Source organism: Brettanomyces bruxellensis, chromosome 8 (assembly GCF_011074885.1).
Source record: "Brettanomyces bruxellensis chromosome 8, complete sequence".
Lineage (NCBI taxonomy): Eukaryota > Fungi > Ascomycota > Pichiomycetes > Pichiales > Pichiaceae > Brettanomyces > Brettanomyces bruxellensis.
The window spans coordinates 530,746-555,501 of record NC_054689.1 but is presented as its reverse complement, the minus strand read 5'-3'; the positions used below and the strand labels follow the sequence as shown (position 1 = coordinate 555,501).

Genomic DNA, 24,756 nt, shown 5'->3' with positions numbered 1-24,756 from the left:
AGATATTAATTGTCGGATACGCTTTTTACAGACATAAAATCGATATTTTTAGTGTGGCGCATATCATGATTGGTCCCAGATCAAAATATGAAATCTTGAAATGTTAAAATGTTGAAAAAAAAAATTTATAGGTATCGATCGCATCACTACTAAATGCGAGCGAGCGACTTAATCAAATCTACGTTATGTCACAACATTTTATCGAAACGGTCTATTCTAAACAGATCATGGTATTACGGAAAATGAGACAAAATGCATGCATATTGGTGCCTAATGTGTTGTAGTTAAAAGAAAAGCAAAAACAAAACGAAAAAAAAAAAAGACTGCAGTATGATGTATGTGGTAGATGAGTTGAAAAATATATTAACATTGACAGGAACTAGCATTTTCCTCTGGCTTATCCGTACTAATATCTATAGTTTGCACATTGTTTCCATTTGTTTCTTGCTCTGTAGGCTCGTTCTTCAGCTCTGGAAGCATTTTTGCGACCTTCTTGAACAGTTTCTTCACATTGTAACCATTCTTACTACTAGTTTCGATGAAGAGATTACATCCTAACTTTTTCGAAAGTTCCTCAGCTTCATCCGAGGTTACCACCTTATCCTTCAAGTCCGATTTATTGCCCACCAGAATGATGAGCACATCCTTTCCACGTTCTTCCCGAATATAATCTAGCCATTTTTGAACATCGTTAAATGAATCACGATTCGTGATATCATAGACCACAATGGCCACATTTGAATCTCTTATATATGAGGGAATAAGGGATCTAAATCGCTCTTGTCCCGCCGTATCCCAAAGTTGAAGTCGAATAGTCTTATCATCTAGATACATCGTTTTCGAAAGGAAATCTATTCCAATTGTGGCAGCATAATGTGAATCAAATGTATCATACATAAATCTCGTGATAAGAGACGTTTTTCCCACACCTTGGTCCCCAAGGAACACAATTTTATATTTTGTGAGCATTTTAGTAGTTCTAGTTGCTTTATTTCACTTCAAATCTCTTGTTTTTCTTTGTTATTGTTTATTTTATGCCCAACTAAGTCAAGAACCAACTGTAAATGTTCCTGGTTCCAATTAAAAGTCTTCTTTCTAAAAATTTTTGCACCTGCTCAAGCTTCTTAGCTTTTGTTTGAACTTTCTGATAGTCACGGCAGGAGTATAGAATGAAGATTTATCTCTATCAAAGTTGAGGATTGGGGAGAAGCAAAAAAAAGAAATAAAAAATAAAAGCGAAAACTTCAATATCGAATATTCCAATTTTTCTATATTCCATTTTTCGTTGGCCGATCCTTTTCGTAAATAGTTCATCCAACTTGCCGTGTAAAGCCCAAACATATATTCACTAATAGAAAAATTTACTCGAAAGCATTAAAGCTTTGATTTAACATTATAAAATACATCGGTTATTACTTTGGAAAATCTTTGGAAGATCATTCACGGTTATTTATTTAGCATTCCGCAAGTTTCGATCTCAAACTAAATCAAAAGCTGTGTAAAGTACAAATCACTACCACAATGATCGGAAACACAATTTTCAATGATGCTTCTTACCAGAATGTTTGATACCACCTGTGACAATTGGTCCATGACCAGAAGCCTTAGACGCCATCTGCTTCTTTAATTTAGCCTCCTCCTTTTGCTTCTCCTTAAATGCCTTATCTTCTTCCGACAGATTTTGTTCCTTCTTCTTAGGCTTTTTTAATGCTTAAACAGTGGTTTCTTCAGTTAGTATATTCACGTTGTTTCGTCACAAATGTGTTGTGATAAATGTTAATATTGATTAATGTCGATACAGTTGAATTTTGCATCAAAGTATTAATGCCTATCTGAACAAATTTTCATGCCACCCAGATACATAACTTACGCTTCTTTTTTCCTCCTTGTCTCATCTTTTTCTGTTTTGCTTTACCTGGTTTCCTTTAATTTATCCATATAGTAAGTAGAAGTTTGATTAAATTTTTGTCCAGATCTGGGAATACGCTATTTATATAAGCAGGGTTTGTTTTTCTGGTGCAAAGGTTCATTGATTTTCGACGACAAAATTTCATGGGGCAAGAGCCGAAAAAAAAAAATGAAGATAAAAATACTTGCTTTATCTGGCAGCGGCTTTACACGGGGGCCCACAGTTTTGAGTTTGTTTGTTTTTTTAAAGCTATCATTTAAGCCGATTTGGACGTTCTCTGATCAATTGCAAGTAATCACAACCCATCTCTTTTGTTTCTTGGTCAAAAAGTTGAAAGAGGAAATTTGTATTTAATTGACTGTATTTCGTTTCTCATTCATTTGAAACGTGAACCTCTAAATTGGACTAAGTGACATTCAGCTTTCAGACATGACCATCCTCACTTCAGAAGACAAAGAGAAAATCAAGCGAGCGATTCCAAAAGCATCGAATAAGATTATAGATGCTACAGCAGCGAGGCTCTATATAGCATATCCAGATACAAATGCGTGGAAATTCACAGGTCTTTCTGGAGCCATTGTGTTTTCAGATGATTTAGTTGGGCATACGTTTTTCTTGAAAATGGTGGATATTCACGGAAACAGAGGAGTCTTGTGGGATCAGGAGTTGTATGTGGACTTTCAGTACAATCAGGACAGACTCTTTTTCCACACCTTTGAGTTGGATGAATGCCTTGCGGGACTTCTGTTTGAAGATAAGAAAGATGCCCAGCATTTTTACAAAAGGGTCGCCCACAGGGAAAAGTATGGTTCCAAGCAGACTTTGCACAACAAGAAGGCCATTGAATTGAAGAAAAAGCCTTCTGCAGATACCAATGAGCGGAAAATCGGCCTTCGTGGCGATTTATCACAGAGTACGGCGGCAAATGATGGAATTTCAAATGAGCAGAGGATAAGACGGGCCCATGGAGTAATTTATTATGACAAGGAGCCTCCACCAGAGTGGAGATCTTTCTATAAGGAGCTTGAAAGTGTGGGTATAAAGGAAAGTATGATTGCAGAAAACAGAGAATTCATTAAGGACTATATTTCCAAGCACGGGGGACCGTTGGTTGGACTCGAACCCCCAATTCCTCGTAAGTACATGTATAAAACCGTTGAAAGTGATGTTGCATCCAGGAAAAGCTCTGTTTCTTCATCTACAAGAAGAAAAAAAGCCCCTCCTCCTCCTCCCCCTGCTGCCGGTGGTATTTCTTCATCTTCCGTCTCTTCTTTGGCGAAAAATCCAGAGTCTGCCGCCTCATCCCAGCATTCCGCATCTCCAGATCCATTTGCTGCACCAAGTTCTGCCGCTACCACATCTCCACAGAAGCATTTCGTGCCTCCTCTGCCTGCATCCGTGCACCAGCAGCAACTGCAACAACAAACACCACAACCATTTGCAAGACCTCTGCCTCCCCAGCCTGGCCTACCGCCAAGAAATGGCACTGTGCCCACCTTGCCCGTTAGAGCCACGGCTAATGCCCCTCCTCCTCCTCCACCTCGGAATTCAAACCCAACATCGCAGATTTTGCCCCAAAATGCCTCACGAAGGTCTGCAGCACCGCCACCTCCGCCACCAAGAAGAACTGGACCTCCTCCTCCCCCTTCGAGAAACACAACGCACAAAATTTTGACGCCTCCTCCTTCCCAAAGACAGAGTACAACCCAGCAACCAACTTTCACCGCCACTTCACCGCCACGGACAACTTTCCCGGCTGCACAACCAACACAGCAGACGCAGTATGGCTATTCACGGCCTGCAGTTCAGGCTCCGGTGGCTTCCCCACAATCTGCATCCATCTCTACATCACCACCTCCTCCTCCTGCTTTCCCTGCATCGTCTGTTGCCGCAAACTCTCTATCTTCTGCCATTCCGGCGGCTCCTCCGGCTCCTCTGGCTCCTCCTCTTCCTCCCACTGGTCAGCAAGGTGGAAATTCGGCTATTCCGGCGGCACCTCCTGCACCGCCTGCACCTACTACTCCTTCTGCACCGCCTGCTCCTCCTGCGCCCACTACTTCATCTTCAAATTCTGCACCCGCCCTCCCACAAGTGGATTCTGGCAGAGAAGCACTTCTTGCTTCAATCAGGGGTGCTGGAATTCAGTCGCTCAGGAAAACAGACAAAACGCATTTGGACAGACCAAGTCCACTATTGCAGAAGAAAAGCGGTGCGTCCGAACAAGTTTCTTCGCCGGGTGCAACTCCCGGACAGCCTGGCAACTTGGCTGATGCTCTTGCAGTTGCCTTAAAGGCCAGAAAGGACAAAGTGTCGCAGTCCGATGATGAGGATGACGATTGGTGAGACAAGAAAAAGAAAGTAGACAGTCCGGGCCCCGGTATCAGTTGATTCATCCGGTAGGCACACCTCTGAAAATCAAACTGTTCGGTGGATGCTGGTACTTGCATTTGCATCTCTATTAATGTATTAAGTATTGGTTGTTTGTTATATTACATATGTACGGCATTAGTAAATTGACACTCATTTCTTACTGTGGTGCTTCTTCGGTAAACTTCCGTTGCCAGGTCTCCAACCAGCCCGTACGAAGCTTATTTCCCTCATTCAACTTCGAAACAAGTTTGGCAATCTTCAATGCTTGTTTCTGTAAAAGTTCGCCAGCCTTGACCGCCTCTTCCATATCCTGGTCATACACTACAGCAGCCACAAAATCGTCAACTATTGCTGCTAATCTGACACGCTCGGAGTCCAACAAGTCGATGCTTCTGGCGTATCTTACATTGTACCGGCTTGATGGTATTGATTTGTTGAGCGACACTATCAATAGTCTTATCATCCGTAACTTTGATGCTTTTCCCTTCGCATACTTCAAGAATCCCTCTTCAACTACATTATCACCCTGTTCAGTTTGCTCTACATCCCCCTTCTCACTTTCAATTCCAAATGCATCGTCTAGATCATTGTCATAATTCTCTGTGCTTGGATTCTCGAGCCACTCCTCATACTCCTGGTCCGCATCCTTGATGAGCCTGTTCGTCTCTCTAAGTCTCTTCTTAATTATTCCGGATGGTCCTTCCCCTAAGTCATCATCAATATTTTTACATGCCTGCCATATTTTTCCCACGGAAATAAGTCTTTCTTTGCGGTTTGTGCTCTCTGTGTTGTTTAATTCCTTTTCCATCTCAGCAAGAAGATCCTGCACCGCTGATAAAAGTGACCTTGCCGCCTTTGTGAGTTCATCAATAAAAAGATGAGAGTATTTGTTTTCCTCGTTCACAAGCTGTTTAAACAAACTCATGAAAAGCATCAAGGTCTTCACGCAGCCTTCAAGTTCTTTAAAACATGCATGATAATTTTCCTCCGGTATCGGTGCCTTGAATACTATTCCGAGTTTGGTTCCATGAGCATGCATCAATGTTGTAATCTTTGTTAAATCATCCAATGGTTTTTCAAGCTTCGAAGCTTTTATCTGCGTTGATAACTGGCTTTGGTTTTTCTTACCGTTACAGTCTATCACTTGGATCCATAATGCAATTGCATTTTTTGTTGAACTTAGGAGTTCCCCAATTGCGCCCTTCGAGACCTTTTTCGACATACCTTTCCTCCTATTTGTAACAGTTTAGCCCTATATTGCCTCCGCCTTCAAGCCGGATAATGTGCAGTAAGTGTTACAATGCTGAGTGAAAGCTATAAAATAAAAGTATACAGATTTACCGGGTGAAAAAAAAAATTAAACAAATAAAAATAAAAAATAAGTGGTAAAAAAATGCATAGAAGATAAACATCATCAATTCGCACCATGATAATAACCAAGTGTACTAAACAGACGTTTTAAGCATATACATTCAATATTATACTATTATAATCAGTACAAATAAAACTAAACAAAAAAATGTAACAGGAGTCAATCATATGATCAAGGAAAGAAGGCATAATAATGCTGTTGGCATAGAAAAGACAGCATTTCTAAGAGCACCTGCTTTAGAAGTGGAAGATTTCGTTGTAGTTGATGTCGAAGATCCAGAAGCTGCTGATGATGTTGTTGTTGCTGTGGCCGAACGGTTAGATGTAGAATAAGTAGCGGTTGTCGATATCGAGCCATACAATGAAGTTGGTAAGTTCTCCTCATCCAAATCGGAGTCTTTTTCATTACCGCTTGAGTAACAATACCTCTCAAAGCATTTACGGCACTGTTCACCTGGCTCTAGGCCCCTTCTCTCCTCGGTTCTTCTCAAGATTGCACATCCAATGCATTGGGCAAACTCATCATCTTTAGTGAAGTTGAATCTTGTTGCAACCTCGAAACCTCCTTTAACAAGAGTTGACCTCTGGTCATAAGAAAGAACCACATCACTCGTGTTGGACATATATGTAGTATTTGTGTTTGGAATGTACACCAAGAGTGGTTTCATGTAATTGAACTCATCCGTGTCATTTCCCTCAATCTGATCGGTCACAAGTTCAGTACCGTTACAGCCAAAGAAAACTGGTTTTGTATTCAAGCCTTTGGCAATGAAATCATCCACAGTGTCTGGAATGTCATAAAAGTTGTCATCAGGGAAGGAATTATGCCACCTCTCACGAGTACTGAGCAAGGTGGATCCATCTGGGAAGTTGTCAGTTCTTGAAAGTCCACTGTTATCATATGCAAACACAATGTCAACAGCTCTGGCAGGAACCAAAAATGGATCCAATGGGACTGATTCGTTGAACATACCACCGTCGACCAACTTCAATGTCTTGTTAGTTGGGATGTCGGAGGTGTTTGATGGCAATGTTGACTCATAGAAGGGATTTGGAACCAAGGCAAACAAAATATCTGTTCTGTCAGTGCTCACCATGTTTAACAAAGCGTTCAACTCGAAAGATGAAACATTAAATGAGCTGGATCCACTTCCTGAGCCCATGTAATCTTCCAAAAGGTCCGAAAGAACACTTGCATTTCCAGAAGTAATCTCAGACAAGGTCTCACTCATTCCACCAAAGAAATCGGAAGAGCAAGCAGCCATTAATCCAGCATTATCAAAGTCTGTAGTACATGTAGAGTTAGATGGTTTTCCCGCTTTCAGGGAGGTTCCCATATACTCAATGTTAGCAAAGCCGCCGACGAATGGTGACCATGAACCAAATTCGTAAGGGGAGATCTCCCACACGTTGTTCGCAAAGTCCGATTCATTCGAAGAAACACCACCTGTTGCCAAAATCATCGGAAAAGGCATCTCGTGGCTCTTGAAAGCATCAAGATCCTGGATTTCCGACCACTGTAAATCAATTCCATTATCAGCATAGTTTGTAAACATGTACTTGGAGAGAATTCTTCCAAATAGATCGATAAGCGTAATATCATAGCCAGCAGCACTCTTAGTCTTCACCTCTGAAAGCAATTCGGTCCAGAAAGAGATACTCGTACTCACTGGAGCCTCAGTAAAGTTCCAGATCTTCTTTTCATCCAAAATGTTCTCAACAGAGGTCCAATTTTGAAAAACCACAGATGCAACTAATAGAGATCCACCGGAAAGTCCTGAAATGTACGTTGAGGAATCCATCAAACCCTGAAGAGCAGTAGCATTGCTTGAAAAGTTTGTACGGGAGTCCAAAGCGGTCATTTCACCGGCACCAGTAAGAAGAGCCCTGAAAGAACCACCAGAAAAGGAAAGTCCAATGTTGATTGGGTCATCGCTGTAATTGGAAGCGTTGTTCTCGAAGTAGTTGTCAAAGTAGTTGTCGCCCTTGTAATCAGACATGTTCAAGCCGTTCAAAAAGCTGATTAACTTTGGCTTCACCTTCTCCTTCCTCGAGAGAATCCAGTCGTACTCGGACTCTGATAAAATAGTATTCTTCCTCAAGACACCTTCTGCATCGGATTCAGTTCCAGGTGGAATGAGTGGATTTGATGCTGGACACTTGCCTGAAGAAGGTGCATAGCTTGCAGCTTGCACTCCCGTCAAAAGTGAAAGTACAGCTGTTAGAGCAATACTATTAAGCATTATGCGGATGTATACAGTGATGAAACTCTGCCAGACTTTAAAACTAAGTAAAGGGTATCCTCGTCGTTTAGCGCGAAAGAGCTTAAGGTCTCGAGAAGCCGGACTTGACCGTCTTTATAAGGCTCCGGATTCAATTGGGGCACCTCGGGAAATAAGGAATTATTTACATGATTGCAACAATGCATGAAAAAAAAAGCGAAGCACCCGACAAACTTCTCGCGACCAGTCTCACTTATTATTATTAACAATACAGAATATCCGATTAAAACTTCAACAATCAGCTCGAATCGCGCAAAAAAAAAGCGTTGGGCTAGCTAGGGTCAAAAAAAGAAAAAGAGGAGAAATCTGACGGACGAAAAGGCCGACGGGAAGCAGAAGGTTTACGAATTTCAACTCTAAATAATGCTAGGTGTAATCGATAATGTTTAGTTTGCTGCTTTAGTGTCATCTCCTTCCCTAATTGAGTTTTCTTTTCGTTAACCCCTCTCATAACATAAATAGAATATACTGTTAAGGCTATTACGATAATCCCAGTTTGTGTACATGCTATACGAATCGAATATTCATTTTTTATTTTGGGCATAACCAATCTCGTTTCTTATTGCACGCCAAATTCCGATCCTTTGTTTCCCGACTTCTCCTTGCAGATCTTTCCAGTAAACATATAGTATCCGTCATTTAAATAATTCACATCTACATTTGCTATGTCTTCGCACTCCACCATATACATGTACATGTCCAGCATGATTACGTCATCGTCTCTTTTTTCTGCAGTACATTCTCGTAACTTTTGGGATGCAGGGAACCGTTCACTTTTCCCCACACAGCATGGCACTATTGCAAAATTAATATGCTGCAGCTGATGACCGAGACCTGAATAACGAATTTCCGAAAGACCGTCCACAAAATTATAGATAAAATCTCCGCAAATCTTTAGAGCTACAATAGTGATATCTTGTAAATGCAGGTTTAGTGGTCTTCCAAGTCTGAAGAACGTCGATGCCTGTAGCAGGATCCCTCTTAGATCTGATTTGTTCTTGACATTCTTCATCATTGTACATATATTACCACTTATACCATGTTTTCTTCCATTTAAAATTAAAGTTCCTTGTTCTTCCAAGTTTCCCCGAATCAGACTATTCCATTTCAATGTGTTTTTCAACCTTTCTTTATTTTTATCCACGCAAAACACCTTTGCGTGAAAGCAGCTCTCAAGTATCCGATCTAAATACCCCTTCCCGCAGCCTATATCAATAATATTTGATGTGTTCAATTGTTTTAAGACTTGGCCAGCAAATCGGATGGTAGTAGTTTTGACCACAGGTGACATTCCCAATTCGTAAGCAGACGGTATTCTATTATGTTCATCATCCAAAAGCTCCACTAAATCTCTTCTTGAAAAGAACGTCTTACCATATAAATTCTTAGTCCTTTTCATTGATCGTTAGATATAGGCAGATAACATTTGTTCTTACGCTTCAAGAAAGAGGACGAAGCATGCATACGTTGCATTGATTTTCCCTTTTTAATTTCTGAAGGAAGCCGCGCTCCTTTGCTTTCCCGATTTTTCCCCTCATTTTTGAACAAATGAAATTTGCAATGCTGCCTATAAGAAAAGTATAAATTTAGAGAAGTTTATTATAGGATTAAATAAGCAGATATATATGTCACACAGATTGATGCACTCGGACCTTTATGTATGACATGTTGTATGCAACATAGTCATGCATAGCAGCAATTACAAAGAATGAGATTGATCTTTTTCTCATGCATCTGGTTTCAAAGAACCATTATGTATCACTCAAAGGCAGAAGCAACATCATTTCTTTTTCAGATTTTGTAAATATATGTTATCCAATACAAATATATTAAATATCTAATTCTTCATACCAAAGTATTCATGTTTTCAAATTGTTAAAAGTCGTGTAGATAACATGGGATTTAGTTTTCATATTCTATCGCCCTTGAAACAAAACTAACCGATTGTATTGCACAAAAGGCATTGGCTCCAGCTACGTTATAGGGGAAAAAAGGATGGATAATACGTTAATGAATAAAAAAAATTAAAATAATCATATATGAAGCAAATATAACGGAAAGGGTATGAGAGCTCAAAGAGTAAAATGGTCAAATTTCAGGGGACGAGGTTAGGTGAATGGATGAGCAGAATTGCTCTTAGACTACCTTGCTAACGAATTCGAATGTTTCTAGTAAGCATAAAGCCTGAGATTACTAGATGATTTCTGTCAAAACAATAGAAGAATAGAATGATGAGGTTCTAAGAAGAATAAGGTCTATTGTCTACGTTGTCGTATAAGCAGAAGAATGACAACTATATAAAGATGGGATATCCTCATGTGTCTATACTAAATATTATGTTCAAGTTATATACTACATTAAATATCGAATTACTATATAAATCTGGTAACACTAACTCTAACAATTTCTTATATTTTCAAAGCTCAGATGAGGATTGAATAGATTTTAAGAAGAGCTGAAATAATCTTTGAGAAAGAACACTTAAATTAAGGAGTAGACATGTTAAGTCATACTTATAAAATGTGTGGATTAAGTATTCTATTTATTTAATATTCGAATATTTTTAAAAGTTAGAGGAGAACTTTTATCTAGATCAGAATGGAGTTATAAAGTTAATAATTTCTCTAATCAGATTCCTGCATTCTTCCAAAACACACTATAAAACTTTTGATAGTTTGTTTCATAATATCGAATACTTCTTATGTCCGTAATTTGATCGACAGTTCGAGAACTAATACACAACATATTCTCTAAACCAATTAAATAGATGATAACTATACTAATATTAAAGTGCTACATCTACAAAAATTGTAACGGTCAGTCCGATTTGTAAAGTGATGTAGAGTTGGGTAATAAGTTTAACTAGTTCAAAAGTAATCAAAATCTTGTTGAAAGTATATATCTCAAGAGTACAAGTAATCTTGAGGGAAAAGGAAATAATTGTAAAGAAGAGAAAAAAACTGTCTTATTGTCGGAGTTAAGAGAGACCTTATGAGTTACTCCCGGGCTTTAGCTATCAAACTCCTTCTTTAATAGAACTAATAAGAACCTAGCAGTCGGGGAGATTCAGACAATTGTAAGGTCGGTTACCTAAGTGGGTGGATATAAATGTACCAAGTGGTCTGTGTGATAATGTTAATGCCTTTAACATTCTAACAATTGTGTATGTATCACCATAGAAGAAAATGAATTTACTTCCTTTACTCTGTTACCATCAAAGTGGAGTCGAACTAGTTGTATTGCAAAATAGGCTATCGGGTCTCGTCCCTTCGTAGAAGAAACAAGTTATATAAAAAGAGGTAAAGTAAAGTAAAAATAAAAAGGAAAATAAAGTGAGGTAATCATACATAATAAAAAAAAAAAGATTTAATTCTCAGAAACAGAATTATGATCGCGCATAATTATTTTTCTGCTGATTCCCTAACATACACAGTTAGTGCATTTTATCCAGGATTGTCTCTATTAGATATTATTCTAAATCTTCGTTATTTTAGAATAAGTTCAGATCTCAAAACAAACAAATCTAATGACATATAATAATAGATTACCTAATACTAGGTAATATTCTCATATGTCCGACACTTATATAGAGGATCGTCTGGAAGTCTGCAGATAACTGGATTCATACATATGGAGACTTCTGAAGCCAATAAGATAAAAGATAAAATTAAATGGTAACGGAATTTCAGCAAACTAGAACAAGCGTTGACGAAGGCAACTAAATGCCGATGGAATTCCGCGAAGCTCAGAGATTACAGTTACACCAACACAAAAATTGTAAGGGGTCAAGCCAAGCGCATATTGGTTTAAAGCCAGATAAAATATTAATGAATTCATTTACCTGATTAGGTAACACGGAAAGATATAAATAGTTTCCGAAATAATTTATGAGAAGCGCGAATAAGAAATAAAGCGTACTGAAAGGATAGTGACCCGAAGGACAATAAGAAAGAGCTACATCGGAATAAGCTGACTAATATTCGTGTGGCGACTGCATATGCAAAACAACAGGTTTTTGCATGATCGCGGGTTATGCTGAATTCACATAATGTGATGTTCCCAAACAGGATGGATTCCTCTTTGGCATATAATTTGTTATTGTATGAAATTGGAAGAGAAATGGAAGAAGTGTCATTCTCCATTTAATATAAATATGCGCCCTTGCCCTCCTTTGATACAGAGGCAAGGTTAGATTATGATTTAGTTATTTTTCTAGAAAGGGAGATTGAAAAGATAAGTTATTAGATGGAATAATGAATGAATAGAATGATTCATAGAGAGCTATGAGATAAGAGATATGAAAGGATACGAGAAGTATCAGAGAACAATCTAATTAATCTATTATATATCTTTAGACGGATTTGGTAATCATCTAAAGAATCCTTATACTTCAGGTTATTGAAAATAATATTTTGTTACCTTCAGTCCGACCATTTACATTTGGTAGCATCGGGTTAGATTCAACTTTCCAGCAGCAGGAACATGAGCACTCATGAAATGAGGGTAATAACTTGGGCGAACAGACAAAACAGAAGATGGATACACTCTTACCAGAGCGGTTAAAAGAAGGACATGATTCCTTGATGCTCACGGATATTTCAGATCCTGTGACGGCCACAAGGCCTAAAATTCCTGTTTGTGTTAACGGCAAATATACTACTGAGGTTATTTTAGACTCAGGAGCATCTGCCAATTTTATTTCGTTACAAGTTCTTAAAGATTTTGATCTACTGAATATGTTAGATCCAGGCCTACCTCTTGAGGTTAGTGCTGTGGGACATATTTTAAAGACTGAAGGATCTATTAAGTTAAATTTATGTCTTAGTCTAAGTATTGAATTGAATGTTTCTATTTCGTTTTATGTTATTGATATTCCGACGCGAGACACGTTTCTCGGTCTACCTTTTATTAGAAAGTACCAGCAATATATTGATTGGAACAAGATAGGCGTACCTAATGTTTCCGAATCAGAAAGCACAGATGTGCCAGTATTAAATTATCTGCAATTCCAGAAGGAAATCAGATCTAAAGATAGCGATTTTCGAATGCTATATATTCAGACACTTACTACAGAGAATACTTCTATTTCTCCGGAAGAAGAGATTAAAGGCTTAGATAGCTATAGAGAACAGATCTTGAACGAGTTTTCAGATGTCGTGTCAGATGAATTACCTACAGATCTACCGCCAAGTAGAAGTCTTGTGCATAGAATTATTCTTCAAGAGCCGAATAAAATAGCTTATCGTCGGCAATATAAATTATCTCATGCAGAGTTAGAAGAGTTGACTCGGCAAGTTTCTCAGCTTATGCGCCAGGGATTTATTCGCCCAAGCGTTAGTCCATTTAATAGTCCAGTRTTATTTGTTAAGAAGAAAGATGGCTCATTACGTTTGTGTATTGATTACAGAGCCTTGAATGAAAATACTATTAAAGATAAGTTTCCGATTCCCGACATTGAGCGTCTTACTACAGACTTGGGAGCAGCGAATGTTTATTCGAAACTAGATCTTATGTCAGGTTACTATCAGGTCAGGATAGCTGAACAAGACATTGAAAAGACTGCATTTTCTACGGACTCCGGGCATTTCGAATGGATTGTCATGCCTTTTGGACTTACGAACGCACCGTCAACGTTTCAGAGAATGATGAATAATGTGTTACAGCCTTACATTTCGAAATTTGTGAAGGTCTACATTGACGATATATTGATTTATTCGCAGAGTGTTGAAGAACACTTTGGCCATGTGAAAAAGGTTTTAGAGTTATTAAGACAGAATCACCTTATCGCGAAAAAGCGCAAATGTGAGTTTTTCTTCTCGCAATTAAAATTTCTAGGTTTTATTATTTCTCCGGATGGAATTAAGACTGATCCTGAGAAGATCGAAGTCGTTAAAAATTGGCCTATGCCGCAGAGCAAGAAAGATGTTCAATCGTTTTTAGGTCTCACCGGATTTTATCGCAGATTTATCAAAGACTATTCGAAGATAGCCGTTCCATTACATAATTATGTGGCAGGAAACGAGACTTGGTATGATAAACAGATACAAGCCTTCGAAAAACTTAAGCAAGCCTTAATTACAGCGCCTTTATTAGTTCATCCAATATGGGATCGAGACTACACTTTTAGAATCCACACCGACGCGTGCGGGACAGCGCTAGGCTATGTCTTAGAACAACTAGACCCCGAAGGAAAAGTTCGTGGTGTCATTGCTTATGGTTCAAAGAAATTACTACCAGCTCAGATGCGTTATTCGATCTACGAGCGTGAATTTTTAGCTATAGTTGAAGCATTAAAAACATGGCGTTATTACTTGATGGATAAAAAGTTTATTATTCAGACCGACCATCGCAGCTTGAAATATGTGAAATATCAAAATTCCATGTCTCAGATGAGAGTTGCGAAATGGCTAGATTTTCTTACAAGATTCGATTTTGAAATTGAATATATTAAAGGTAAGACAAATACAGCGGCTGATTCATTATCCAGGTATCCAAACTTATCGTTATTAAAGCCCATGGATGACAGTGAGGTCACCTTAGCTTCTATCGCTTACTTTGACTTATCAGCAGTTCTAAAGAAAGCAGCAGTTGATCAGCAACTCGCTACATTGGTATTAAACCGTTGGAACTCAGCTCTTAAGAAAAATATTATAGCAGGATACTCAGCAGATACGAAGTTTGCAGAGGTTTATAACACTTTGAAAGACCATAAGACACCTAGTCCACTTATTCGGAACTATATTAAACACTTCCTGTATAGGAATAAGCTACTTTACTTCTCACCCAGCGTAAATGGGGAACACAGGTTAGTAATACCTAATGATAAGATTATCCGCGATCGACTAATGAGACAATGTCATGATTCTCCGTCTGCAGGACACTTTAGTTATTGGAAGACATATTTGTCACTATCTGACATGTTCTATTGGCCTAATATGTTACGACAGGTTAAGAAATTCTGTGGAGCTTGCAATGTTTGCGCTCGCARTAAGACAACCACTCAAAAGCCATTTGGGCTATTTCATCCACTACCTGTGCCAAACGGACGTTGGACAGATGTTAGTATGGATTTTGTTACCGGTTTACCTAGAACCCACGAAAATCATAATATGATTATGGTGATCATTGATCGTTTCTCGAAGATGGCACATTTTATTCCGACAGATGATAATCTTGATGCGGAACGCTGTGCGCAATTGTTTGTTAGAGAAAGTTACCGATTACATGGATTTCCAACTACGCTTGTTTCTGATAAGGATATAAGATTTGTCAATAGATTTTGGCACACATTTACTAAATTAGTGGGAACGAATACGTTAATGTCTACTACTAATCACCCACAGACTGATGGTCAAACTGAAAGAGTTAACCAGATACTTGATACTCTTATTAGAGAGTTAGCACGAAATGCTTTGAATGATTGGGATAAGATTTTACCCATGGCAGAGTTTGCCTATAATAGTGCTATTCAGAATTCGACAGGTTATAGTCCATTTTACGTTGCTCAAGGATATAATCCTGATTCTCCAGCTCATATCTCCGCTGATATTATTGACTCAAACCGTTACAGTCCTAGAGCAGAAGACTTTGTGAGACGACTTGAATTAATTGGTCGACAGGTTAAAGATAACATCGTCCAGTCGCAACACTCGCAAGAAGCTCAGTATAATCGACACGTACGTGATCATACATTTAAGGTTGGTGACTATGTCTTAGTCAACCGCAACGCTTTCGGTATTAAGCGGCGGTACCAAAAAATTCTACCCGTCTATTATGGACCTTTTAAGATAGTGAGACCCAAGGGGCCGAACACTTTTGAAATTGATATTCAGATCCAACCTTACCAAAATAGGACTATGAATGTAAGATGGTTTAAACCATACTTAAAGCAAGATGCTATTTACCCCAAAGAACCTCCGCATACTGATCTCGAAGTTCGAGACAGACTTTCTGAAATTATTGGTATAGCAGGTATTGACTATGATAAGAAGACCTACGACGTCTATTGGCAGGATTGCGATCCAAAACATGTTTGTTAGATACCTATGACATACTTTGATTGTTAAGACTAGTTATGAACGTTTCTTTGAATTGATGACTCCAACAAAGATATCAGATACTTGTACGTATCATATGATTTCATTTTCCTAAGAAGGAAATATGCTAAGACCAGGCAATGCTTACGAAGATATCTAAATGTTTTGTGAGATTTTAAAAAATTATAAATCGAGGACGATTTTTCTAAAAAACGGCGGTAATGTAAGGGGTCAAGCCAAGCGCATATTGGTTTAAAGCCAGATAAAATATTAATGAATTCATTTACCTGATTAGGTAACACGGAAAGATATAAATAGTTTCCGAAATAATTTATGAGAAGCGCGAATAAGAAATAAAGCGTACTGAAAGGATAGTGACCCGAAGGACAATAAGAAAGAGCTACATCGGAATAAGCTGACTAATATTCGTGTGGCGACTGCATATGCAAAACAACAGGTTTTTGCATGATCGCGGGTTATGCTGAATTCACATAATGTGATGTTCCCAAACAGGATGGATTCCTCTTTGGCATATAATTTGTTATTGTATGAAATTGGAAGAGAAATGGAAGAAGTGTCATTCTCCATTTAATATAAATATGCGCCCTTGCCCTCCTTTGATACAGAGGCAAGGTTAGATTATGATTTAGTTATTTTTCTAGAAAGGGAGATTGAAAAGATAAGTTATTAGATGGAATAATGAATGAATAGAATGATTCATAGAGAGCTATGAGATAAGAGATATGAAAGGATACGAGAAGTATCAGAGAACAATCTAATTAATCTATTATATATCTTTAGACGGATTTGGTAATCATCTAAAGAATCCTTATACTTCAGGTTATTGAAAATAATATTTTGTTACCTTCAGTCCGACCATTTACAAAAATGTAGTTGGCCGGATGGTCTAGTTGGTTATGGCATCTGCTTAACACGCAGAACGTCCCCAGTTCGATCCTGGGTTCGGTCAATTAACAATTGTTTTTTTGATATCTTTTTTGATCTGATTAGATAGATCTCTTCCTTTTTTTAGCGGTCAGCATCGGTCGTCATTCTTCAACCACTAACAACATCTACAATTGCTAAAAACTTGAGTTACCTTCCAACTTTATTTGGGAAGAATAGTACATTTTGATATTATACACCTAAAAAATTATATACCATAGTCTATGATTAAATTCACTGTGGCTTCAGAGGAACAATTTTGTATGGCGATTCCCTCATGTGTTCCAGATCATCAGATTTAGTAAATGCGGTAGGCTTCTTGAATGCTGCCGGCTTTCTGATTCCGTAATAAGATGGCCTACTAACACTAGGATTGGATCCGGATTGTTGATGTCCTTTTGCGATGTTATTGACTGAATGTAAAGATGACATATGAGGTTCTTCTTCTTTATTTTTACCTAACTTTGGCTTCATGTATTTTGGAAGTCTGACAGCTTTTATGGACGAAGAAGTAACACTCGTTATGAAATCCCACGATCTATGCGAGCTCTCCTTATTCATACCAATTGTACGATCAGTACCCACATTACTGGGAAGAGTATTTTTGTTGATGGAGGATGTCATATGACTTTGATCTTCATTTTCAGTAGGACGCTCAGATATTTGTGAAGAAACTTTGATATCCTCTTTTTTGTGTACATTGGTTGGACTAGCATCTTTCCTCTTATTTTCTTCAATACTGGACCAAAAGGAAGCAGGAAGCGGATGCGGCGACATGAATTTCTTAAAGTCAACCGGTTGATCTTTTTGGCTCTTTGATTTGTATTTCTTCTTATGCTTGATCAGGGCCTTTTTGCTAGAAAATGTAGAATCCTGCTTTGAATATGCAACCTTTTTTTGAGGAGGTTGTGAAACATGTACTTGCTTTTGTGCAGGAACAAAAGGTGTGGGAAGAGACCTTTTCACAGACCTCGCCTTAAAGACCTTCGGAGCTGGAGGTATGCTTGAACTTTTAAGCGAATGATTCTCAACTTGCAACTCCGAATCAATGAAATCTTTGAGCGAATTAACCACAGAGTTGATGATAACCTCTAAGTTTGAAACAGAGAGAGTTGGTGTACCGGCAATATATGAAACAAGGATTCCTATTCCTAAAGCTGTAACCGCCACAACCTTATCTGGGGCAGTTTGCTTAAGTCCGTCAACATCAATCTTTATCCCAATAGAGTTACACACAGCAGAAATTCTTTTCAAGAACTCATCGTTGCTTAGTATTTCGGATATAGATTTGCTTTTCAGAGAAGTCGAAGGAATAATTTGTACATGAGATGTGATAACAGACGATGACTTGAGCCCTAATAGCTCCCTTTGCTGTGCCTGCTCTCTGAGAAGTCTCTTTTGCTTTCTCCTACTGAATTCAGCATTAATCCAGTTTTGCTTTTCCACCTCCTGCTCTGGCGCAGGATACATGTTATTGGCCTTTTTTGTAACTCTAATTCTTAAATCGTTGTCTCTATTTCGTTCTATATTTATCACTCTCCATCTCTTTTTTCTTTCCCTATTTTCTAACTTTCTTTTTTCCATCTCATCTAAGTCCTGCTTCTTTTCACTTTCCAAAAGTTCTTCAGCCATGATTTTTGAAGCTGCCGAATTGACATGATGCTTGATATTGTTAATCATTTCAGAGCTCAACTTTGAAGATACCACATCAGGATCAATCGCTTTCAAGCTAACATTCGAGATAATGAAACCCAAAAGACTTTGTCTTTCGATGCTTTTAGATGTTGTCTCATCTTTGTTCATATCAGAGGAGCTAGAAGATGCTCGAATATCTTCTGTAGACGGTGCTACAAGACCCATTCTCTGCCTCTCCAGTGCCAGAACCTCTGCTATTGACATGCTCTTCTTTTTCTTCTGACCTTTAACCTGTGTAACTTCAGTCTTATTGAATACAGAAGGCAAATTGAACCTAGAGGAGATAGGAGCCGTAGATGAAGAAGCAGACCTGGTGAAAGGAGAGGCTTTGGAGTTGGCTTTTCGGGATGAAATGTATTTCTGGTAAGCAGAAAGAAAGTCCTTTCCAGAAAGATTTTCTACATTTCTCTGTCCAGTGAGCTCCATCAGCCGTTGTTGAGCAGCAGCTCGCATAGCAGCAGCAGAAATAGCAGCATTGACCATGGATTGGGCTAAAGCAGACACTGACCTTCTTTCATTTGCAGTAGCGCTGAAAGGAAAGTTCAAATCAGGCAATTTCGGTATTCTTGAAGTAGCAGTTGATCCTACCTTATTAATTTCGGATAAAGGTTTTGAAGCTGCTGCAACTCCTTGCAGATTAGAATTAGCATTTAAACTTGAAAGCAAGGCTTCAGGGTTTTCTGTTGCCATTTCCATGGCTTTAAGCATGATGTCATCCCAATGCTGGTCTTCTGGCTCCTCATTACTTTTTTTTGATGGTTCTTTTACATTGTCAGCACTCTCATTCTTCTTTTCTGGCACAAGTGCTGTATCAACCACATTTTGTGCAACTTGCTCCAAGGCCTGCTTTAATGCACGTTCTTCTGCACTTGAGGTTGAAGAAGTACCGATCAGCTCATCATCTTTAGATTCAGAATCCATTTCAGTATTTTTCAGCGCATCACTCACCGCTGCATTTAAGTCAATATTCGCCGTGTTTCCTCCTGTTTGCTCATGATCATTGGAAGAATTAGATTCCTCTTTGTACTCTGCATGCTGCTCAGCTATTGGAACATTAAGAGCTTCTTCAATTGCCTTGTTAAGTTCAAGTTGGGCCATACTGTCGTCAATTTCAGTCGTGTGATCTTTCTTTTCTTTAACGTTACCCTCGACGTCTTTGAGTGCATCATATATAGCATCCTGCATCTCTTGTGTACCTATAGCATCATCTTTAGGCACTTCTTCAGCACTATATTCAGTGCTTGCTTCTGATTCCGATCCACTGGCTGATTCACTTTGAGCTTCAACGACTCCCGACTCCTGAAAAGCATCTTTAATTTCTCGATTAAGATCCATCTCTGCCGCTTCAAGAGCAGAAGTTTCGTCTGGTTCTTCGTCTTTCTTCAATTCAACTTTATCATCATCACTAGAATTATCTTCATTCGCCGATTCTTCATCTTCGTCCTCCTTAGTACCGCCGAAATTCACACGGATCGCATCTTCTATTGCCTGATTTAACGCGAAGTCTCGACCATCTTCATCATGCTTTGATTCGCTAAAGTTGTCAGTACTTGAATCAGCATTTACCACTCTGGAATCGGTACTTGGTACATTATCATTATCTGTGCTTTCCCTTTTATCTTCGTTGGTATCATTTTCTGAATCAGTCTTGTCTAACATTTCGTCTGCCGCAGCTTTCATTGCATCTTTCACTGCCGATGCCATTTCCTTATCAAAAGCACCAGGAGGGAACTCCTGTTGCTCGGACATTTGTATACTTGTTTGTGTTCTATATCTTCATAAAACAACTGGATAAGATTGAAGGAAAGAAAAAAATCTGGATCGCTTTCGCTTGGTTGTTTTTATGTGGAAAAATGTGCTCCGATTCAAAAGAAGTGCTTTAAACAATGCTAGTTCTTTAAGAAAAAACTCGCAATCACACTAGAGAAACACTATCACTATTTACTTATTAAGAGAAATATTCAATGCCAGAAGAAGTAAATCACTTGATATCTTGAAATGACAAAGGTGTGCGTACTTAAATGTAATTCAAACGTGGAATCGGTTCTCGGTTATTTACTTTTTTGCTACCTTTCTATTTTTTATTTTTTTTTATTTTTTTATTTTTATTTATTCATTTATTTTCTTTTTATCATAATAGTTCTCCTATTTTTTATTTTATCCTTTCTCACACGCTTCTTACGTCAACACAAATACCATCTACAATTACTCCAGCAGCAATAATTGGAATCGAAGGATCATAGTTACAGGAATTCAGTATGGTCGAAACGTGTAAAAATAAAATTAAAGAAAAAAAAAGAAATCGTAATTGCAAAAGATGAAAAAGAAGAAATGGCCACAACTTTGTCAAAGCATCTTCTTTAATCATGCGTCATATGTAGTAGCAGAGACATTTCCTCCCTTTCCAGTCCAATTAATGTGAATGTTGGAGTTTGGCTTCTTCTTGTCATCTGCACATTCAGGCAATATCTGGAAGGTGTGAGCACCAAAGTAATCTCTCTGTGCCTGCAAAAGATTTGCTGGAAGTCTTTCTGATCTGTATCCATCATAGAAAGCAAGAGCGGTGGAATAGGCAGGCGTTGGAATACCGTTTGTGACAGCTCTAGCAACAGTCTTTCTCCATCCAGCCTGGGCTTGAACGACAGCAGACTTGAAGAATGGATGGAAAAGAAGGTTTTCAAGATCACTGTTTTCTCTGAAAGCCTTCGTAATTTCTCCTAAGAAAACAGATCTGATGATACAACCTCCTCTCCACATAAGAGCAATGGATGGGAAGTTCAGCTTCCAGTTGAACTCATTTGCAGCCTCTCTAATCAACATGAATCCCTGGGCATACGAGATAATCTTGGAAGCATAAAGAGCTTGTTCCAAGTCATCAATGAAAGCACTTCTCTCGGATTTTGGAACAGGCTCAATTGCAGGGCCAGTCAACACTTTCGATGCTCTGATTCTTTCATCCTTCAAGGCCGAAAGACATCTAGCAAACACAGCTTCTCCAATCAAAGTAACTGGCATGCCCTTATCCAAGGCATCAATTGCGGTCCACTTACCAGTTCCCTTCTGGCCGGCTTTATCCATAATTTTTTCCACCAACGGAGTCCCGTCTGTGTCATCGTACTTCAAGATATCTCTGGTAATCTCGATAAGGAAAGAATCTAGCACACCTTTGTTCCATCTGCCCATAACCTCAGAGATTTCCTTGTCGGTCATACCGGCAAGTCTCTTCATCAAATCGTAAGACTCGCAAATAAGCTGCATATCACCGTATTCGATACCATTGTGAACCATTTTCACGTAGTGACCAGCTCCGGCAGGTCCAACCCAGTCACAACATGGCTCACCATCAGCTTTAGCTGCAACAGCCTGGAAAATCGGCTTGATTTCAGGCCAAGCCTCGGCCGAACCACCTGGCATCAAAGAAGGTCCATATCTAGCACCTTCCTCACCACCAGAAACACCAGATCCAACAAATAAAATACCCTTGGCCTTCAATTCCTCGTACCTACGTGTGGTATCTGGATAGTGGGAGTTACCACCGTCAATGATGATATCACCTTTTTCAAGCAGAGGAAGAACCTGACCAATCACACTGTCAACAGGCTTTCCTGCCTTAATCAACAGCATGACCTTTCTAGGTCTCTTCAAGGTTGCAACCATGTCTTTTAGGTTGTGTGTACCAATGATGCTTTTACCTTTTGCGGGTCCGGCCACGAATTGGTCAACCACCTCAACATGCCGATTAAAGCAGGCAACTGTGAATCCGTGGTCAGCCATGTTAAGAACCAAGTTTTGGCCCATCACCGCCAATCCAACCATGGCAATATCAGCTCTAAAAAGTAGCAGGATTCATGTTAGTGCATGTTCCTTTTGAATGGGGGAAAATGTGACCTATTGTTTCCTTCTTACTTGGTCCTGTTATAACAACACTCATCGCATAGAATTATGTGAAATATCCTCGAAGTCCGATTTTTTTTTCATTTTCTTTATTATTAATTTTTTTTGTTGCCGCAAGTTGGAAGTCCGAGTCATCTGTGATTTGTAATGCTATTATATTTCTGCAGAGTGCAGTCAAAGGCTGGATTCGCGATCAAGAAAGCAAGCAGGAGTAATTTTCAGTTTCAGAGAAATGCTAAGTTGAAGCACGTCATTATTTTGCAAAATACTCTATATTATAATTGGCTTGATATTCAACCTCTTGTTAATCCAAATCTCTACAATTTGACCCACAAACTGACCGATGCTTTGCTTGAAATGAATATCTGGGTGGATAAGTGGGCAAAATGCCTAATTAAACATGCAAAGAAAACCATGCATACTTAATTTGTAAATACACTGGAGTATGATAGGACGTATCGGACCCAGCTGTATACGAAAACTAAACACAGACAACGTTGATGATGAAACAGTAAACTAAAGGCATGATTAAAATTGCGATATTCAAAAGGAAATGATCATATTAGAACGGTAATAAACTTACTTTTGTTCTGGCATCTTGAAAAATCGTGAATGTTTTGCAGCTTTATGTATCAAAAGATGCTCTTTAATTAATAATCAGGGAACCTAGAAGAAAAAGAATCAAATACAAAAAGGTTTCAAACGATAAGGCAAAAAACACACGGGGTAGGTGGTTCAATTAATGTGTCTTTATATATGTGATTGGATTTGCGGAGAAAAAATTTGAGAGGGAATAAGTGCTAGAAGCGTTGCTATTGTGTTAAAGGCAAAGAGCTGTCCCCAAATAACTAACAATGCTAATTGAAGAATTAAAAAAATCGATGACGAGCTGAAAAGATCCTTCTCTCAAACAGGCCGGAAAAACTGCGGAAGAGACTCATTATTTTTTCCCCTGTTGCGAGAAGACGGGAAAAAAGGTATCTTGCCGATCAGTGGGATAATTCTGAGGACAACTGTAGTGTTGCTGGTCGGATGGTTAGACTAAATTAACAAAATGTACAATCTATTACAATATCGACCATTTGAAGATTGATCATGCATGGAAAACAAAAAAAGTAAGAATTTAATACAATTAAGGACACCGTTGCGCTAAAATAGGGCTCGATCAAAATTGTAAGGAGTAGATAGGGCCGGCAATTTAATATAATTGGTGGAGAGAGAATTAGAACTATCTGGGGACGGACTGAGGCACATTACTAATATTAAATTAATCGCTTTTTTTCGCAAATTCAATTGCTGGCCTCGCACAATTGCATGCCGAAACCAGAAGAAACACGGAGTGCGGGGAGACAATAAGAAGATATGATTTCAACGATTTGTAAATATAGAATATTCATTAAGTTACAACGGTTCCGATCTAAAGCTATTCCTAACTTTTGAACAGCATGTACGTTCTTTTGAATTTACAACGTGGCACTTGATATCAATGCAGCAAATTAGCATTTGCTCGGCTGTCTTTTCTACGTTTTCCACAGAATATTGCATAGTATAAATCAAATAATGATTAACCAGCATTTTGCTGAGCTGTCCTGGGGACTTTTTCCTCCTTGTCATAATCGGGCACAAACTGGCATGATTTTTTGCTTGGAAGATACGGTTTGGAAAAAAATAAATTGAAATTAGAAAATTATTCTGGGAAAAATTTACTGCTCATAGATAAGGAAGAATCGTTCGCTGGTCGGTTGTCCGGTTAAACAACGCTGCCTTTTTTCATTACTGTGGGGAAAATTAATAAGATAATTAATTGTTCTATTTTCCACTTGGAACTAATAAGTTTATGATGGCAGAGAAAATAACTTGGGAATCGGTCGGACAGAAGCCTAACCCAGTGCTTTCTCCAGCATGGTCTTACAAAGATTTGATATTTGCATCGGGAACTCTCGGCTGTGAAGATGATGGTACTTATTCTAATTCAATTGAGAGACAGACACAAAAGGCATTGGAAAACCTAGAAAAAGTGTTGAAAGCGGCTGGCTCGTCTTTACAAGACACTTTGAAGGTTGTTGTTTTTCTTAACAAGGCAGAGGACATTGGCCGGATGAACACTGTCTATGCCAAGTTTCTTCCCCACAAACCCGCAAGATCATGCTTTGGTATCAATTTCCCAAATAAGAAGGTTTTGGTGGAGATCGAAGCCGTTGCATTCAAGCCAAAGGCCAAACTTTGAATAACTAGTTGGTGATCGCTAGGGAAA

General features: G+C 38.7%; 9 protein-coding genes and 1 non-coding gene across 10 annotated transcripts; 3 read left to right on the top strand and 7 right to left on the bottom strand.

Annotated features, from left to right (window-relative positions):
* Positions 1-363: 363 nt before the first annotated feature.
* Positions 364-969, bottom strand: YPT6 (Rab GTPase ypt6; the record flags this gene model as incomplete). Its single annotated transcript, XM_041279012.1, has 1 exon — positions 364-969. The coding sequence occupies one exon, from the start codon at positions 967-969 to the stop codon at positions 364-366; it is 606 nt and encodes a 201-aa protein (XP_041137226.1).
* A 571-nt stretch (positions 970-1,540) lies between these two features.
* On the bottom strand, positions 1,541-1,895 carry BRETT_000445 (uncharacterized protein; the record flags this gene model as incomplete). The annotated part of the gene is made up of 2 exons (XM_041279011.1): positions 1,541-1,710; positions 1,871-1,895. The coding sequence occupies 2 exons, from the start codon at positions 1,893-1,895 to the stop codon at positions 1,541-1,543; spliced, it is 195 nt and encodes a 64-aa protein (XP_041137225.1).
* Positions 1,896-2,338: 443 nt separating this feature from the next.
* BRETT_000444 (uncharacterized protein) lies at positions 2,339-4,252 on the top strand (the record flags this gene model as incomplete). The annotated part of the gene is made up of 1 exon (XM_041279010.1): positions 2,339-4,252. One exon carries the CDS (start codon positions 2,339-2,341, stop codon positions 4,250-4,252), a length of 1,914 nt encoding a protein of 637 aa, XP_041137224.1.
* Positions 4,253-4,436: 184 nt separating this feature from the next.
* Positions 4,437-5,501, bottom strand: BRETT_000443 (uncharacterized protein; the record flags this gene model as incomplete). Its single annotated transcript, XM_041279009.1, has 1 exon — positions 4,437-5,501. The coding sequence occupies one exon, from the start codon at positions 5,499-5,501 to the stop codon at positions 4,437-4,439; it is 1,065 nt and encodes a 354-aa protein (XP_041137223.1).
* A 313-nt stretch (positions 5,502-5,814) lies between these two features.
* On the bottom strand, positions 5,815-7,893 carry BRETT_000442 (uncharacterized protein; the record flags this gene model as incomplete). Its single annotated transcript, XM_041279008.1, has 1 exon — positions 5,815-7,893. One exon carries the CDS (start codon positions 7,891-7,893, stop codon positions 5,815-5,817), a length of 2,079 nt encoding a protein of 692 aa, XP_041137222.1.
* A 598-nt stretch (positions 7,894-8,491) lies between these two features.
* On the bottom strand, positions 8,492-9,331 carry BRETT_000441 (uncharacterized protein; the record flags this gene model as incomplete). Its single annotated transcript, XM_041279007.1, has 1 exon — positions 8,492-9,331. The coding sequence occupies one exon, from the start codon at positions 9,329-9,331 to the stop codon at positions 8,492-8,494; it is 840 nt and encodes a 279-aa protein (XP_041137221.1).
* Positions 9,332-16,864: 7,533 nt separating this feature from the next.
* On the top strand, positions 16,865-16,938 carry BRETT_000440. Its single transcript has one exon. It is a non-coding gene; the product is annotated as a tRNA-Val (tRNA).
* Positions 16,939-17,147: 209 nt separating this feature from the next.
* BRETT_000439 (uncharacterized protein) lies at positions 17,148-20,357 on the bottom strand (the record flags this gene model as incomplete). The annotated part of the gene is made up of 1 exon (XM_041279006.1): positions 17,148-20,357. The coding sequence occupies one exon, from the start codon at positions 20,355-20,357 to the stop codon at positions 17,148-17,150; it is 3,210 nt and encodes a 1,069-aa protein (XP_041137220.1).
* Positions 20,358-20,972: 615 nt separating this feature from the next.
* Positions 20,973-22,539, bottom strand: GND1 (phosphogluconate dehydrogenase (decarboxylating) gnd1; the record flags this gene model as incomplete). Its single annotated transcript, XM_041279005.1, has 2 exons — positions 20,973-22,435; positions 22,515-22,539. 2 exons carry the CDS (start codon positions 22,537-22,539, stop codon positions 20,973-20,975), a joined length of 1,488 nt encoding a protein of 495 aa, XP_041137219.1.
* A 1,803-nt stretch (positions 22,540-24,342) lies between these two features.
* Positions 24,343-24,729, top strand: BRETT_000437 (uncharacterized protein; the record flags this gene model as incomplete). Its single annotated transcript, XM_041279004.1, has 1 exon — positions 24,343-24,729. One exon carries the CDS (start codon positions 24,343-24,345, stop codon positions 24,727-24,729), a length of 387 nt encoding a protein of 128 aa, XP_041137218.1.
* Positions 24,730-24,756: the final 27 nt, after the last annotated feature.